This window comes from Leopardus geoffroyi, chromosome A2 (genome assembly GCF_018350155.1).
Source record: "Leopardus geoffroyi isolate Oge1 chromosome A2, O.geoffroyi_Oge1_pat1.0, whole genome shotgun sequence".
NCBI classification, from domain to species: Eukaryota; Metazoa; Chordata; class Mammalia; order Carnivora; family Felidae; genus Leopardus; species Leopardus geoffroyi.
The window spans coordinates 14035359-14051973 of record NC_059331.1 but is presented as its reverse complement, the minus strand read 5'-3'; the positions used below and the strand labels follow the sequence as shown (position 1 = coordinate 14051973).

The 16615-nt window shown below is 48.2% G+C and overlaps 1 protein-coding gene and 1 long non-coding RNA gene across 3 annotated transcripts in view; both read right to left on the bottom strand.

Moving 5' to 3' along the window:
• UPF1 (UPF1 RNA helicase and ATPase) overlaps positions 1-15026 on the bottom strand; it is a 39094-nt gene extending 24068 nt beyond the window's left edge. The window contains exon 1 of one of the 2 annotated variants that reach the window (XM_045496733.1): positions 14419-15026. In XM_045496733.1, coding sequence (XP_045352689.1) covers positions 14419-14649 — 231 coding nt within the window. In that variant the 5' untranslated portion in view covers positions 14650-15026. The remainder of the gene's footprint in view (positions 1-14418) is intronic. The other variant, XM_045496732.1, reaches the window with a different exon arrangement.
• Positions 1353-10382, bottom strand: LOC123607446. Its single transcript, XR_006716745.1, has 3 exons — positions 10287-10382; positions 8668-10050; positions 1353-8425 (listed from the first exon to the last, which is right to left on the bottom strand). It is a non-coding gene; the product is annotated as an uncharacterized LOC123607446 (long non-coding RNA).
• Positions 15027-16615: the final 1589 nt, after the last annotated feature.

Sequence of the window (16615 nt, the reverse complement as noted above, 5' to 3'; positions counted from 1 at the left end):
TGCAAAAACATACCAAAAGGCAACTTTAACAATAACCCGTGAATTTCACAGGCACTTCTACTGAGCTCACACTTCCATTCAGAGGCACATGGATTCAACTCGCCAGAGATTAACGGGCATTCCTAAAGCCACCGCCAGGAACCTCAGACGGCAGTCAACTGTCCTTGTCATCTCCCCATCCTCCCAACAGGAGGAGATGACACATCTCCCACATGAGGTTGGGTCAGGCAGCAGGAGTGTCGGAACAGCGATGAGGACGGGGAGGAATGAATGACAGAAGCCCCAGGGAAGGCACCAGATTTCTCTGAGCAGTGAGACAGGATCAGACACTGCCCCCCCCTCCCTCAAAAACCCCTTGCCACTTAGAGCCACACCATGTGGGGCCAGCTCAGGCCAGTGCAGCTCAAGTCAGCAGTGCCCCCGGGGCCTTTTCGTGTCACTGCTCCAGCCAAGTTACCTGTAAGATTCTAAAGACAGCATGGGGCGCCTGGGTGGCGCAGTCGGTTAAGCGTCCGACTTCAGCCAGGTCACGATCTCGCGGTCTGTGAGTTCGAGCCCCGCGTCGGGCTCTGGGCTGATGGCTCGGAGCCTGGAGCCTGTTTCCGATTCTGTGTCTCCCTCTCTCTCTGCCCCTCCCCCGTTCATGCTCTGTCTCTCTCTGTCCCAAAAATAAATAAAAACGTTGAAAAAAAAATTAAAAAAAAAATAATAAAGACAGCAGATCTCTTGGGGATGTGGAGCTGGGGGGGGGGAAGGGGAGGGTGGTGGGAAGGGCAGCACACACCCGGTTACACGGGGGAATCAGGAAGTGCATTGCCCCCTAGGGGGCATTCTGGAAACTGCAGTGGCGCATTTGGGTTGTGATTAGGGGGTATCTACAGCTGTGTCTGTAATGGTCTCAGCCCACATTAGAACCCCATTTCACAGCTTCTGCCACTACTTTAATGCACTTTTTCCAGGCAGGCAACAACCAAGTTAAATGAAAGAAAACTATGCTTTGTTTGAAAAAAAAATTTTTTTTTCAAAGAAAAAATCAAAATCAACATTTGGATTTTAATGCAAAGACAGTACTGTAACAATCACAAGCTCTTCTTTGTGAACCCCTGATCTCTTTTTTTTTTTATTGTAGTAAAATACACATAATATAAAATGTACTACTGTAGCCATTTTAAGAATATTTATTTTTGAGCAAGAGAAGAGAAGAAGGGGGAGGGGGAGGAGGAGGGAAAGAGAGCAAGCACGAGCAAGCAAGGGGCAGAGAGACTCCACACTGCCCAGGGCTCCACACTGTCAGCGAAGAGCCCGCCGTGGGGCTTGAACTCATGAACTGTGAGATCATGACCTGAGCCGAAATCAAGAACTGGATTGCTTAACCAACTGAGCCACCCAGACACCCCCCCTCCCCCTTGTAACCATTTTTAAGTGTACAGCTCAGTGGCATTAAATACATTCCTATTATTCTACAATCATCACCAACATCCATCTCTACAACTTTTTCATCTGAAACTGAAACTCTGTATCCATTACCAACCCTCCATTCCCCCCTGAGCCCCTGGCACCCACGTTTCTACTTTCTCTGAAAACTTGACTACCCTAGAGATCTCATATAAATGGTCTCATAGTGTTTGTCTTTTTGTGACTGGCTTATTTCACATAGCATACTGTCCTCAAGATGTATCCATGTTGTAGCATGTGTCAGAATTTCCCTTCTTAAGGCTGAATAACATTCCACTGTATGGACAGACGTTTTGTTTACCCATTTACTCTTCAGTGGGCACTTGGGTTTTTTCCACCTTCTGGCTGCCATGAACATGGTATACAACGATCTCATCAAGTTCCGGCTTTCAATTCTTTTGGGGATATACCCCAAAAGAAGCAGACTTGCTGGATCTTATGGTAATTCTATATCTAACTTTTCTGAGGAACTGCATAGTATTTTCCACAGAGACTATGCCATTTTACATTCCCACCAACAGTGCACAAGGGTTCCAATTTCTCCACAGCCTCGATGATACTCATTATCATTCTTCTGGGTTTTTTTAAACAACCAACTTAATGAATATGAGGTGGTTATCTCATTGTGGCTTTGATTTGCATTTCTATGCTAGCTAATGAAACGGAGGATCTCTTCTTGTGCTTGTTGGTCATTTATATATCTTCTTTGGAGAAATGTCTATTGAAGTCCTTTGCCCATTTTTAATTAGATTGTTACATTCTTTGTTGAGGTGCTTTGAAATTCTGATCGTTGGCTATCACTTCAAAAAGTCACCTGTTTGGCAATGTTTCTCTTGACACATGCAGTGGCAATGCTACTGTGAGGCTGCCACCCAGGGCCAGCACTGCTGGCTCGCAATGTCTCCTAGTATGACTGTGTTAGGCACACACGTGTTGGTTTTCTTTTTAAGAGATTTTTTTTTTTTTAACATTTATTTATTTTTGAGACAGAGAGAGAGAGAGGGAGCATGAACGGGGGAGGGTCAGAGAGAGGGAGACACAGAATCTGAAACAGGCTCCAGGCTCTGAGCGTTAGCACAGAGCCCGATGCGGGGCTCGAACTCACGGACCGCGAGATCATGACCTGAGCCGAGGTCGGCCGCTTAACCGACTGAGCCACCCAGGTGCCCCAACACGTGTTGGTTTTCTGAAAGTGTGTGGCCAGGTTACGGCACCAGGATTTCATCTTATGGCAGAGAAGGAGGTATGCATCTCATGCTGCAGAAGGCAGCAATTAGAAATTGACATCTGCAGGGGTGTCTGGGTGGCTTGACTGATAAAGCAGTTCAGGTTATGATCCCAAGGTTCCTGAGTTTGAGCCCCCGCATCGGACTCTCTGTTGTAAGCATGGAGCCCTCTTCAGATCTTCTGTCCCCCTCTCTGTGCACCTCCCCTGCTCATGTCCTCTCAAAAATTAAGAAAGAAAGAAAGAAAGAAAGAAAGAAAGAAAGAAAGAAAGAAAGAAAGAAAGAAAGAAAGAAATTGACATCTATGATCCCATTTAAACTCTTAAAGTCAGTAAACAGGTTCCTCAACTATTTAAGGTAACAAGGTTTCTGAGAATATTATGGAAGGCAAACTTTTTACTTGATCTAAAACTATTCTTTCCAGGGATGCCTGGATGGCTTAGTCAGTAAGGCGTCCAACTCTTGATTTCAGCTCAGGTCATGATCCCACAGTTCATGGGTTCAAGCCCTGTATCAGGCTCTGTGCTGACCATGCTGGGCCTGCTTGGAATTCTCTCTCCCTCTCTCTCTGCCCCTCCCCTGCTCATGCTCTCCCTCTCAAAATAAATGAACTTTAAAAAACAAACAATTCTTTCCATAGATCTGGTATCCTGAGCTTAAATGCGTATTGACACCTTTTATGACTTCACTCTGATCAGCTTTCATCTTTCCAAAGAGAAATGTGCTATCTTTCCAATCCAATCTCAGCAGAAAAACACCTTAAAACCCAGAATTAGGGAGCTTAGGTGGCTCAGTTGGTTAAGCATCTGACTCTTGATTTCAGCTCAGGTCATGATCTCATGGTTTCATGGGTTTGAGCCCCGGGTTGGGTTCTGCACACTGACCACATGGAGCCTGCTTGGGACTCTCCCTCTCTTTCTTTGCCCCTCCCCTTCTCATGCTCTGCCTCTCTCAAAATAAACTTAAAAACAAACAAACAAACAAACAAACCACCACCACCCAGGATCATCAGAAGGCTAAGAAGGTGGTCCAGGAAGGAATCAGCATGCAGCTCCCCCTCTCAAGCTCAGAATAGCATTTACATTTTTTTTTTTTTTTTTTTTTTTTTTTAAAGAGAGAGCATGAGCAGGGGGTGGGGAAGAGAATCTTAAGTAGGTTTGGAGACTGATCCCATGACCCTGGGACAATGACCTGAGTCAAAATCAAGAGTTGGATACTCAACTGACTGAGCCACCCAGGCACCCTGGTACTCATATTTAAAAAAAAAAAAAAAAAAAAAAAAAAAAATTAATGTTTATTTTTTGAAAAAGAGAGACAGAGACCAAGTGCGAGTGGGGCAGAGAGAGACAGGGAGACACAGAATCTGAAGTAGGCTCCAGGCTCTTAGCTGTCAGCACAGAGGCTGAAGCGGGGCTTGAACTCACGAACCATGAGATCATGACCCGAGTTGAAGTCAGATGCTTAACCGACTGAGCCATCCAGGCGCTCCCCCGTATTTATAAACAGCTGGGTTAAATACCTAATAATATCCTCAATTTTACTTCTTATCCCACAATGTTTAGGACATTTACTATCTAGCCTTTTAAGAAAATGCTTACAGATTCCTTATCTAGAAGAACTCCTAAAATATCTTATTAGATTGCATAAGCTTTTACGTGTAAAGAAATGCCCTTGGTGATATCTGAAGCTTTACTGTCCTGAAACATCAAAATTGGTCCACAGAGTAATACAGAAAAGCGCATACCACCTGGGTGCCATCTTCCTACCCATTCCTGCCTCATCTGGGCCTCAGATCCCACAGTTCACCTCCCCTCACCAGGGGAAGGCCTGAACCAGCAGAGGACACCTCCTGACCAGCCACATGGGGACCCACCCTGCACACTTACCCCTTCAGGTTAATAATGGGGAAAGAAATGTAGGTCTACTCTCAGAACTCTTGGGAGACAATATGATACAGATACAAGGTCAGGTAGACTCTCCACACCTCCACTAGAGCTGGGGGGCCAGAGAAGACAGTCCAGATTCTCCAAGGCCCAGTAGCCCTCCAGCCTCCTGGTTAGGGAACGTATAATGTATACGTGCCCCCCCCCCCCCCCACACACACACACGCACACACTCCCAGCTCCCACTCAGCCCCACTCCTGCCCAGCTACGATCTGGCCACAACACAAACTGACTTCTATAGCGGGGTTGTTAGTTTCTCCCTCTACTCTCTGGAAAGTTTTAAGATAAACATTAAGTTCAAAATACATCCGACCTTAGAAACTATAATTAAATTAGTTAAAACAAAGCTCTAACTAGAGAGTGCCCAGCACAGAGAAGGTCCACAATCCATGCCAGGTGACAAGACGGGAGGAATGAAGGGTCCTTGGCCAGAACAGGACTGAGGTCCTCCAAGATTATCAACCCCTCACTTCCAGTCAGGACCCCTGCAGCCTGCAAGCCTCAGAGAGACAGCACCCCCCTGCACCCACAGGAACCCTGAGCCCACTCCCAGGCATCACATCACTGGGGAAACAGTTCCCTCTTCGCCTCTGCTCTGGGTAAAGGTCTACAGATGTTTTCTGCCCAGGGACAGTTTCATACAAGCAACTACAGAATTCACTGTGTACATCAGAGTAGCAGGAAGAAAGGTTGCTTCAGTCCCACAGAGGAAAAGCATGTAAATTCAAAAAGCACTCCCAAATGTGCTGGTAAGAACTTTTAGACCACAGATTTTTACTCCAAACCTCATAAGCATTGTACCACGCAGCATGAAATGGACCTTTCAGTCCCTCAGTCTCGGAGTCTGCCAGTGCTCTGGGGCCTTTGCACTCACTGTCCCTTGGTTTCTGCACAGCTGGCTCTTGGTCCTTTGGGTCTCAGTCCACAGGGCGCCTCCCAGGGAGGCCTCCCCCATTCCATCTGTGGAGCCCCAAAGCAGGGGTCCCTACTATGACCCCAGGACCTAGAAATGAGCCACACCCCAGGAAGCCCTCATAGTGTAGGCTAAATGAATACATCTTCACACTGAAAAGCATAAACACTGAAATGTAAAATAATTCATCTCATCAATAAAAGTATTTTTTTATCCTGAGGTTTAAATAAAAAGAGAGTGGGCAATCACCTTTCCCTCAGGGTAAGGAGAGGCTGAGCCTCACCTCTGGAAAAAGCTAACAGAAGTTCTGGCCTCCCCCCAGCTCTTGAGAAAGTTTCAAAACTACAGGGAATAAACAACTCACATAACCATCGCCTGGATCCACCAGCCACTCACACTTTTTACCATGCTTGCTCTCTCCCTCTGCACACACACACTTTTACTTTCCTGACCCATTTCAGAGTCGCAAGCCCCAGGACAAGCATCTTCTCCATGTAATCACTATACAAGCCTCACGCTCGGGAATTATGCTGATAAAACTGATACAATACTGCTATCTAATAAGTACAAGCGCAATTCCCCAACACCCTAACGTCCTTTCTAGTTTTCTACATTCAAGGCCTAGTTAACACTCGTTACTTATGCTGTCTCTTTAGCCTTCTTTAATCCATTAGTTTTAACCACATGTAACTGCTGACATTCAACCATTTCTGACCTACGAAAATGCCTTCACACGGTCCCACTCAAGAGAGTGGTCCCCAGATTCTGGATAAAAAGGATCCTCACCGGCCTCCCTCTTTACAGTGAACCCTTGTTCTGGTCAGCATGCTGAGTCCAGGCCTATGGTTCATTTCAATGCTCAGAGTGTCCTTGATGTGTCCGAGGCATCCCCACCTCAACCTGGGCTGCCTCTACATGTCCAGCCCTGGGATCATTACTCTCAAAGGACCCCACTCCACGCCTGCGGGGAGAAGCCAGGGTGTGATGATGGGTTCAGTCCAGAAGCCAGGACACCTCACAGGACAATGACACAGACTGGACCCCAGCTCAGTGGCATGAAAAGAAGAGGGAGAGGCTGCCCTGGAGAGCAAGCCAAGATTCATAACCATCACATAAATGGTGGACCTTACTGGGGGCCAGACCAAGTCAAGACATTTTCTCATGAGTGAAGAATCTGTGGAGAAAGGGAAGCCCTGTGCATTAGATGATCCCAAAAAACGACTGTCAGTGCTGTTCATCTGACAACAGCAGTATTGCCTATGATGGAAAGATGCTTTTTTGTTTCTAGAAACGCATAGTAAATATAGGTCAAAATGATTGTGTATTGCTAACTCATATGGCTCAACCTCAGAAGGAAGGATGAAATAACATGTTGGATTTGTTTTAAAGCTCTTCTGCGATGAGAATAAAGGGCCAGAGGACAAAACTGCTGAACTGAGGAGATGGATATGCCGGGTTTGTTTTCTTTACTTGCAGAGAATCCATAACCAACGTTTTTACACAATATAGATGGACAAGGTGGCCTCCATGGAGTCCGAGGAGCCATGCACTCAAAAAGAGTGACGGAAGGCAAGCACAGTTCTGACCAAATGCCTTCTACTCCAAGATGAGGAGAGCCACCTCCCCAAAGTCACTGGCATCCCTGGCAGCTGAGCTCTGCAAGGAGCAAAGCAGACACGAAAGTGCCATCCTCAGTTGTGACAAAGGGCTACCCGCAGAGCTCAGCAAGCAGCCTAGGTCTAGAAGCCATCCAGGCAACAGTCTGCAGAGATCCAAAGAAGCCGGCTTGGCTCAGTAATCCAGCTCACAAGCTGCTACCAGACTAACACATACAAACAGGCACAACGATCCTTTCCCAGCCATGGGATCCCAGGACCCAGCATCCCCATGTTTACTAGAGGAAGCAGGATGCTGCTCTCAAGGAAAGCTCCTCTGCCAAGAAGAGTTCAAAGACCCCCTGAAAGCAGGGCCCCGAGACCTGGAAAATGAAGCCCTGAAGACTCAGCCAGACTCGCTGCCCTTCCACACCTTCCAGGCCACACTCTGTTCCGGGTCCCAACAAGCAGAACTGGGAGTCATGACCCTTCTCTGCGGGCAGGACTATCCCGGCAACACTGCAAGACCACCCTGCCAGGGCAACAACCACAAATGCCCCTCAGTTGAGAGCCACTGCCCAGAATCTGCTCCCTCCAGCCTCTGTGCATGCTGCTTTGGTGGGGCCTCTCCCTTTCTGCAGAGCCTCTTACCCTCCCTCTCAGGGCAGTGTCTCCAAAGGGTCTGCTGACCAGCACCAACTCCACCCATACCTCCCAGCAGAGAGGAGCCCTGCCTCAGCCTTGGGGGATCACGGGCCCTGACAAAAACCACAGACAGAACTTGTGTCTGCTCTAGCCATAATTCCTTATGAGGACTCAGGGGCAACAGGGTATCCAGTGCAGTCAACATGTCCCAGCAGGAGTGGCCACTCTGGCTGCCTGGTACTGTAGTTCACACACTCACATTTATACACATGCGCCAGCGTGCACAGGCACGTATCTGACCACAAGGCACTCTGCCGGAGCTCCCCTTCTGGCTTTGTCCACACTCTGCCAGGTCTACCCGCCATCTAAGGGCCCTTCCTCTCAAGCGAGGTCACAGTATCCCCTCAGCAGCTCCATGACGCTATAGGATCCAGCCCGAGCCCCTGGCATGGCATATCAACCCTTGCCCGCACCCACTCTCCTCCACACCAAGCCAAGTGTAGCGCTCCATGCCCACCTCTTTGCCCAGCAGCATGCCTTCCTGAACTCAAGGAACACTGCTCACAAAAGCTTTCCCTCTGCAGGGCAGACCACTCCCTCTTCTGGGCCCTCATGATCCCAAAGGTCAACCGCAGTCTGAGCAGCACCTGTCATTTCTTTTTTTTTTTTTTTAATTTTTTTTTTAATGTTTATTTATCTTGGGACAGAGAGAGACAGAGCATGAGCGGGGGAAGGGCAGAGAGAGAGGGAGACACAGAATCGGAAACAGGCTCCAGGCTCTGAGCCATCAGCCCAGAGCCCGACGCGGGGCTCGAACTCACGGACCGCGAGATCGTGACCTGGCTGAAGTCGGACGCTTAACCGACTGCGCCACCCAGGTGCCCCGCACCTGTCATTTCTAACACAACAGCTACAGATGGCAAAGGATTCACTTTGACCCCCAATCCTCAGAGAGCACAGCAAGGCAAGGAAGCAGGACTACCGAGAGGGGCAGGAGACAAGGACCAGGCTGAAGAGACTGGCCTGACAACATGTACAGTGGGGACAAAAGTAAACATGAACAGATATACGAGGGCTCCCAGGCTCACCCTGAAAGCAGCGTGGCCAGGCCTCCATTCCTGACTCTGCACCCACGTGGAGGGCCCAGCATACAGGGTGGTGAATCTCCCCCAAAATGTGACTGGGAGTGGCTGAGCATGGGGTCACTCCATTTCCCTACATTAGAGATGCTGATGAGAAACTACAAAGATTAACAGGAGCAAAAAGGGGAGGGGCAGGAAGGGGAAGGAGCAGGAAGGGGAAGAAAAAGAGGCATGAAGAAGAATCAAAGACCATGAATTGTGTGATGGTCGAACAACTCTGCAAATTTACTAGAAAAACACTGAATTGCACATTTACATAAAAGACTCTATGGTATGTGATCATACCTTAATAAAGCTATTAGAAAAACGTCTCCTTTTTTTGGTTGTGGGAGCAGGATTGAGAAAGAACTTTGTTTTTCAGTTAACACTGGTATTGTTCAAGTGTTAACTTTACCCCCAATCGTATTCAATCTGGGTTAAGAAATTAGGGTGAACAGAGTAAGAAGTCATTTTGCTTATTCACCAGTGACACGTAAGCCCTTCCTCTCCCCTAATCGCCCATGGAGTCCTAACCATCTAGAAACAAACTTGGGAAATCCAATAAGGGAAAAGTGCTGAACGAACACTTGCCAAAGCTCCTGCAAGGTTACCAGTGTCTTATCTCCAATTTTCTCAAGGTGTGCTTATATCACCGCTGAACTGAGTGTTCACAAAACCAGATGGAAAAAGTCACACTCAAATTTTAAACTCACCACTTTTGGGAACCCCTAGACTGTACTGAACTCATTCCTCCTCTTCATAAACTACAGGCCAATAAGCAGAAGATGATCTGTTTACCTGGATGGTCAAGAATATGTTAGTACAGCTTTCCATGATCAATTCTGAAGACTAGGTAGCAACTCTTTACTCAAGTATCTACCACTTGAAGAGGAAAAGAAGCTCAAGTGTATGTACTCAAGACTACAACTGATGAAGAGCCTTTGTTTATCCATTTACCTGTTGATGGTCACTGGAGTTTTTTCCAGTCTGGGGCTCTCAAGAACGAATCAGCTATAAATGCTCAGAGCAGCCCCATGTGTGGACAACCACCTTTGCTTCTCTGCTGGACCACAGAGAAATGGGTGAACCATCCCATCAGCAAGGTATGAAAGTTACAAGTGGCTTTCCAGCCTTTTAAAAAATTTGAGCCACTCGCAGTCGGTTAAGCGTCCGACTTCAGCCAGGTCATGATCTCGCGGTCCGTGAGTTCGAGCCCCGCGTCAGGCTCTGGGCTGATGGCTCAGAGCCTGGAGGCTGTTTCCGATTCTGTGTCTCCCTCTCTCTCTGCCCCTCCCCCGTTCATGCTCTGTCTCTCTCTGTCCCAAAAATAAATAAACGTTGAAAAAAAAAAACATTTTTTAAAAATAAAAAAAAAAATTTGAGCCACTCTTATGAGCAGGTAGTGGTATCTCCCTGTGGCCTTTCTTTTCAGTTTCATTGAGCTGTAACTGACATACAATCAACAGTGCATGCTTAAAGTGTATAGTTTGGTTTTTTTTGTTTTTTTTTTTTTTAATTATTTTTTCAACGTTTATTTATTTTTGGGACAGAGAGAAACAGAGCATGAACGGGGGAGGGGCAGAGAGAGAGGGAGACACAGAATCGGAAACAGGCTCCAGGCTCCGAGCCATCAGCCCAGAGCCTGACGCGGGGCTCGAACTCATGGACCGCAAGATCGTGACCTGGCTGAAGTCGGACGCTTAACCGACTGCGCCACCCAGGCGCCCCAAAGTGTATAGTTTTATAAGTTGTTATACATCAGTGTATGTAAACACCCAATCGAGATAACCAATACATCCATCACCAAGTCTCCTTATGCCCTTTGTCACCCTCTCTCTTTTCCTTCCTCCTTCTCCCAACCATTAATCTGTTTTCTATTACTATTAGCACTTTCTAGGGCTTCATACAAACAGAATCACAGGGTATGTATTCTTTTTTTTTTTTTTTTTTGGTCAGAGTGCTTCTTTTACCCAGAATTATTCTGAGATGCATCCATATGATTGTGTGTATCAATTCCTTTTTCTACCTGGGTAGTGTTCCCAACTCTTACATCTTTACCATAATTCCCATATTTGGAGAAAACATGACAGTAGCAACCATCAAAAGGAAATATTCCAACTAGACAGGGCAGAAGGTTTATAACACCAACTATTATGCAAAGCACTTCTGAAATTACCTTTCCCTGCCCTTTGATGGGTGGGGGAAGGGCCCACGAAGAGTCAGATAGGCAAAAGAAAATGGTCCCTTGTATCTTAAGGACACTTGGCAGGATTATGTCAGCACTTTTCATTCCATGATCTGGAAGGCTTTGATAAATATCAGTTTTATTTCATAAACAAAACAAATGTTATTTGAACCAAATTGTAGCTCAGCAGGAGTCACCCCTGTGCCATTCTCCTACCCTGGCAGGGACACACATTCTGCCTTTAAACAAACTTTCAGGTAGGGGCGCCTGGGTGGCTCAGTCGGTTAAGCGTCCGACTTCAGCTCAGGTCATGATCTCACAGCTCGTGGGTTCGAGCCCCGCGTCGGGCTCTGTGCTGACAGCTCAGAGCCTGGAGCCTGCTTTGGATTCTGTGTCTCTCCATCTCTCGGTCCCTCCCCTGCTCATGCTCTGTGTCTGTCTCTCAATAATAAATAAACGTTAAAAAAAAATTTAAACAAACTTTCAGGTAAAACCAACTAAGCAAAACGGGTATCAAAAGTGGCTGCACGCTGGGAAGGAGTCTGGCAGCTCCTGCAAAGGTTATGCACAGAGTTACCACACAACCCAGCAATTTCACCTACAGCCACACAGAAACCTGCACATGAATGTTCACAGCAGCTTTATAATAGCTACAAGGATAAACAACCCAAATGTCCACCAACAGATGAGTGGATAAACAAAATGTGGTCTGTCTGTACTGTGGAAAACTGTTCAGTCAAAAAAGAAATGGTAGTAGATATATGGATCTACTTGTATCCATGTACAAGTATGAACCTTGTAAAACATACTGGTTTTACAGTATGAAAACTGGATGAACCTTGAAAACATACTTGGTGAAAGAAACCAGACACAAAAGACCACATATTGTCATTTATATCAAATGTCCACAGTAGGTAAACCTGAGACAGAAAGATCAGTGGCTGCCTGGGGTTGGAGAAAGGAGGACTGACAAGCTAAGAGGTATGGGGTTTCTTTTTAGGGTGATGAAAATATGCCAAAACTGATGACGGTGAGGGCTGCACAACTCTGAATGTACTAAAAGCTACCAAACTGTACACTTTAAATGGGCAAACTGTATGCTACATGGATTCTATCTCAAGAAAGCGGTGAAACAGAAGTAGCTGCACGGCACTTGATAAGTTACAGCTACTCATTCAATAAGATAAAATCAAAAGGCATTCAGAATGGGTTTGAGTCTTTCTGGAAGCCCCACTGTACAGTTAGTTACCCAGCCAACTCTTGAGGACAAATAAGGAAAATCCCAAATGTTGTAGGCAGCCAATGCCACCAACTGGCATAGGAAAGAATCAACTTTTTCTCCACTTTTCAATTCTATTCAGACTTTTCCTGCCCCCAAATTCAGAGCCTTCTCTTACGACACAAAGGATGTAACTCCCATTCCCAAACACAAACTTAGGCTACACGTGAGTGGGTCATCTGAGTTAATTAAAAGTAAAGAAGGATAAACCCTTTTGATGTCATCAGAACTCAGGTGAGCTCAACTGCAACATTTACCTCTGGTGGAGAGTTTTAAAGCTCTTATTTTATACAACTCAGTGCTCAGGTGCAGAAAAATAGATTATTTCAACTGAAAGAGAAGGGCATGCCCTGTAACTCACTGATCACAAACAGAATACAAGGAACAAAACTAGAACTCAGAGCTGTTTTATACTGGCCAGAAAAACACTGGCCAATATAAAGAAAAGAATATGCAATAAAAGTCTTAAAAAGAATTTGCAATAAAACGATTACCTTTACCAACCCTGAGCTGCCACTAACCATGGCACATCGCTCAACTGAGTGATCTTTATCCTCAGCCTCCGGACGCACTGGACACAAGTTACAAACAGCGTTATCTGGTCCATCCAAACTTGAGTCCAGATTTCATGCATGTTTCCGGTCCATCCAAACATAAGTGCAGATTTCAGGTATGTTGAAAAGTATAACAAAAATAAAACTCCGATACCCCCATTTCACAGCTGTGAAAACAGAGAGATCTACAGGTGTCATCATGAGTGTCCAACGGCTCATTCGTTTCTCCAGGCAAACTCTCTCCTATCTTCCTCCACCATATGTAAACCAAGCTGAAAAAATACATACTTGCACACCTGTTCTCCCTGATGCTCCACCCATCAGGCATCTATTTTTAAGGAAATCTGGGGTTAGAATGAGTCAAATGTTTTCTGCTTCTATTAGGGGCTAAAAGAAAATCCAAGTGGGTGGTCTACCCACGAGAGTGACTCAATCAACTAGAATGCTAGCCCTCCTCCCCCAAGGACAGAGTCTGAGCTCACTCTGGCTGAGGATGGGGTGGCTCCCCCAGCCCTGACAGTGGATCCTCATGCCAAGGAACACCTGTGACAAGGGATCTCACCCCAAAACCCCAGCCAGTCCCCTCTGCCACTCCAGAGCTGGGACCTAGGTTCAGGAAGTGCGTTCCTAATACTTCTCATAACCCAAACCCAAACTTAAAATACCTAAGTAGCTCTCCCTAAACATTCACATCATTAAAAACAAAATTTTCCAACGTGGCAGTACCACTTATGTAAAACCCACTATCACTGCCCCCATTGGAGGAACAAACTCAAACCTAACTTTTCCAAGACAGAGCTGTGGAGTTACATAACAAGTCGGTTTCAGCAACAGGCAATGCGAGAAGGAAAAACAAAACGCAACCTGTCTCTTGAATAATCTTCATAACCAGCGAGTGTGGGGTTCTCAACTGGAGGCTAAAATTCCGTTTCTACTCCGGCAGCTTCGACCCTGCCCTCTCCAGCGTCCCTGGGCCCGGGGAAATTTGAACCCGCGGTTTAGTGGGCATGACCGGGGGCGGGCGAGGGGGAATGCCCAGATGGCTGGGACCACAGGTGGGGGGTGGGGCAGGGAGGACGGATCGGCCAGAGGGGAACCCGGACGGATCACCACGGAGCTGGCTTGAACAGGGCACGGACTCAGCTGGAGGAAAACTTGGGGACAGGTCACCCCCGACGGCAGGTCACCTCGGACACGCCCAGAAGGCGACTTCGGGCAGGTGACCTAAGACGCGGCCTGAAGTAGATCCTGACCAGATCACCCGGACCCCACCACAGCGGGACTCGAAACAGGTCTGCCCGGCCCGGCTAGAGACCGGGAGCCGAGGCAGGTTACTCCGGACCCGGCCGGATCGGGGAACCCGGGGAAGGTCAGCCTGGGCCGGGCCTGAGTGAGGGACCTGGAACAGGTTACTTCGGACGCCGCCGGAGTGCGGGACTCGGGGCAGGTTCCGGGCGCCGAGGCCCGGCCCGGGCTTCCGGCGCCGCCATGTGCCGCTCACCTGCGCGTCCAGCTGTCCGGCCGCAGCGCCCGCGCCAGCGCCGACCGGGCCTCCCGCACCACCTCCTCCGGGGCCGCCGGGGCCACCTGGGGGCGTCTGCGTCTGGCTGGGGAGGGTGAAGTCGGTGAACTCGAACTCCGAGCCCTGTGTGTCGGCGCCAAGCAGCTCGGCTTCCTCAGTGTCCAGGAAGGTGAGCGTCTGCGAACTGGGCCCGTACGCCTCCACACTCATGGTGCCGCCGAGTAGGGCCCTCAGGCCGGCCCCGCGCCGCACTCGAGCCCGCCGCCGCGCTGAGGCCTAGGCCGCAGGCCTCGGGCCGCCGCCGCCGCCGCGCCCACGCCCCTGAACCGGACTGAAACGCCCGCCGCTGCGCGAGCCGGGCCAAGAGCCACGCGTGCCGAGCCGCCGCCACTGCCGCCGAGCCCCTCAGCGACGCTGCTCCCCTCCGAGCCGCCCGCCACTCGCAGCCCCCGGCAGGAACCGCCGTCGCCGCCGCCGTCGTGCGCGTGCGCGAGCCCGACGCCGGCGCAGGTGCGCGTGCGCGAGCCCGACGCCGGCGCAAGCGCGCGCGCTCCTCGGGGACGCCTCCAACCGCGCCCGGACACCCGCAGCTGAGCGGGCCGGCGGAACAAGCAGGGCGCACGCGCGGGGGGCAGGGCTTCTAACCGCCGTCGCGGCGGCCTCACGAGGACGTGGTCCCGCCCCAACCGCTGCTCGGTAGCGCTGGGCGGTGGGCGGTGTGACCGCGGTGGTTCCGTCTGTAGGGGCGGCGAGACTGCCTCGGGTTAATTGAGCACTATCCGGTTGCTTTCCAAAGGTGGTCTCGGAACACCCAGTTGCGGTATACCTCAAACTCTGGAAGAAGCTTCCTGGGCCTCAGTTTCCCCATCTGTGAAATGGGGGGGGGGGGGAGGAGGGGAGTACCTGGCACAAAACAGGTGGTCAGCATTCATTGGTTGAGTAAAAGAATAGGGACAACCCTTATCATGAAGGCTGGCCCAGGGCAAAGGTGGTTGCTGCTGCTTTTTAGGACAGTAATCATCATAACAATAATGTTAATATATTAGCTATACTAACGTTATAATGCTATATTGCAATTATTAATTACATTAGTTATAATTACATAATTGTAATCGTTATTCAGAGGTAGTATATGGCAAAGTTGATCGGGAGCACTTGCTCTGGGGTGAAATCCAGACCGAGACACCTTCTGGCTGTGTGACTTTGTACAAGTGACTTCAACTCTCTGAGCCTAGAGTTTCCTCCCTGGGGAAAGGTTAAATACTATCCATTATGATAGGATGAAGAGGAGCCCCGGGCTGGCTCAGTCGGTGGAGCCTCCGAATCTTGATCTCTGGGTTGTAAGTTTAAGTCCCACGTTGGATGTAGAGATTGCTTAAAAATAGAAACTTTAAAACATATAATAAAGCAGATGGGATGAAAACTACATTAAGGAAAATTCCACATGGACAGGGATTGGCTGTTCACATCACACAGTCTTTCCCGAGGAGATAATAATAACCCACACATGGGTGCTAAGTAAAAGTTTGTCCCAGGCTCAGCTACTGGTTTATGAACTTAACTCCAAGCTTCAGCTTCCTTTTCTATATAGTATCTCAGAGAACCTCCCCACCTCCAATTCCCTATTTGTCCCGAGATCCTGGGGCTCTCTAAATGCTTGAAGTCAGTTCATAGGGCTCCTGGTTTGCACAGCTACACTAAAAGTTCCTGATCCTGAATGGTTCTTCATTTTCCAATACTCCTGTCACTACATGATAAGAAGTTCCTTTTTCTTTCTTTACATCTTTTCTGGCCTCCTACCATGCACTAAAATGTGGGAATACAGAAATTGAATAATTAGGTCCCCTCTCCAGGAAGACACAGTTGAAGAGGAAATCCCAACAAGCCAATGGATGGTTTCAATAAAACATAAAGCCCTCTTTGGAAAATATCCAATTGAATTGGTAGAAGCATTTAAGACCAATCTGGTAACACCCATCAGAGTTTTAAACACATCCCCTCCCCCTCGTCCTTTGACCTAGCAATTCCACTTCCAAGGATTTCCTCTTATTTTCTACATACAGTCACATCTGCAAAATGACATTTGGATGGTACACTAAAACATTTAACACAAAAGAAGTTGGTAATGGAGGAATTGGTGGAGGGAGAGACACAGACACATAAAGAGCCAATAGTC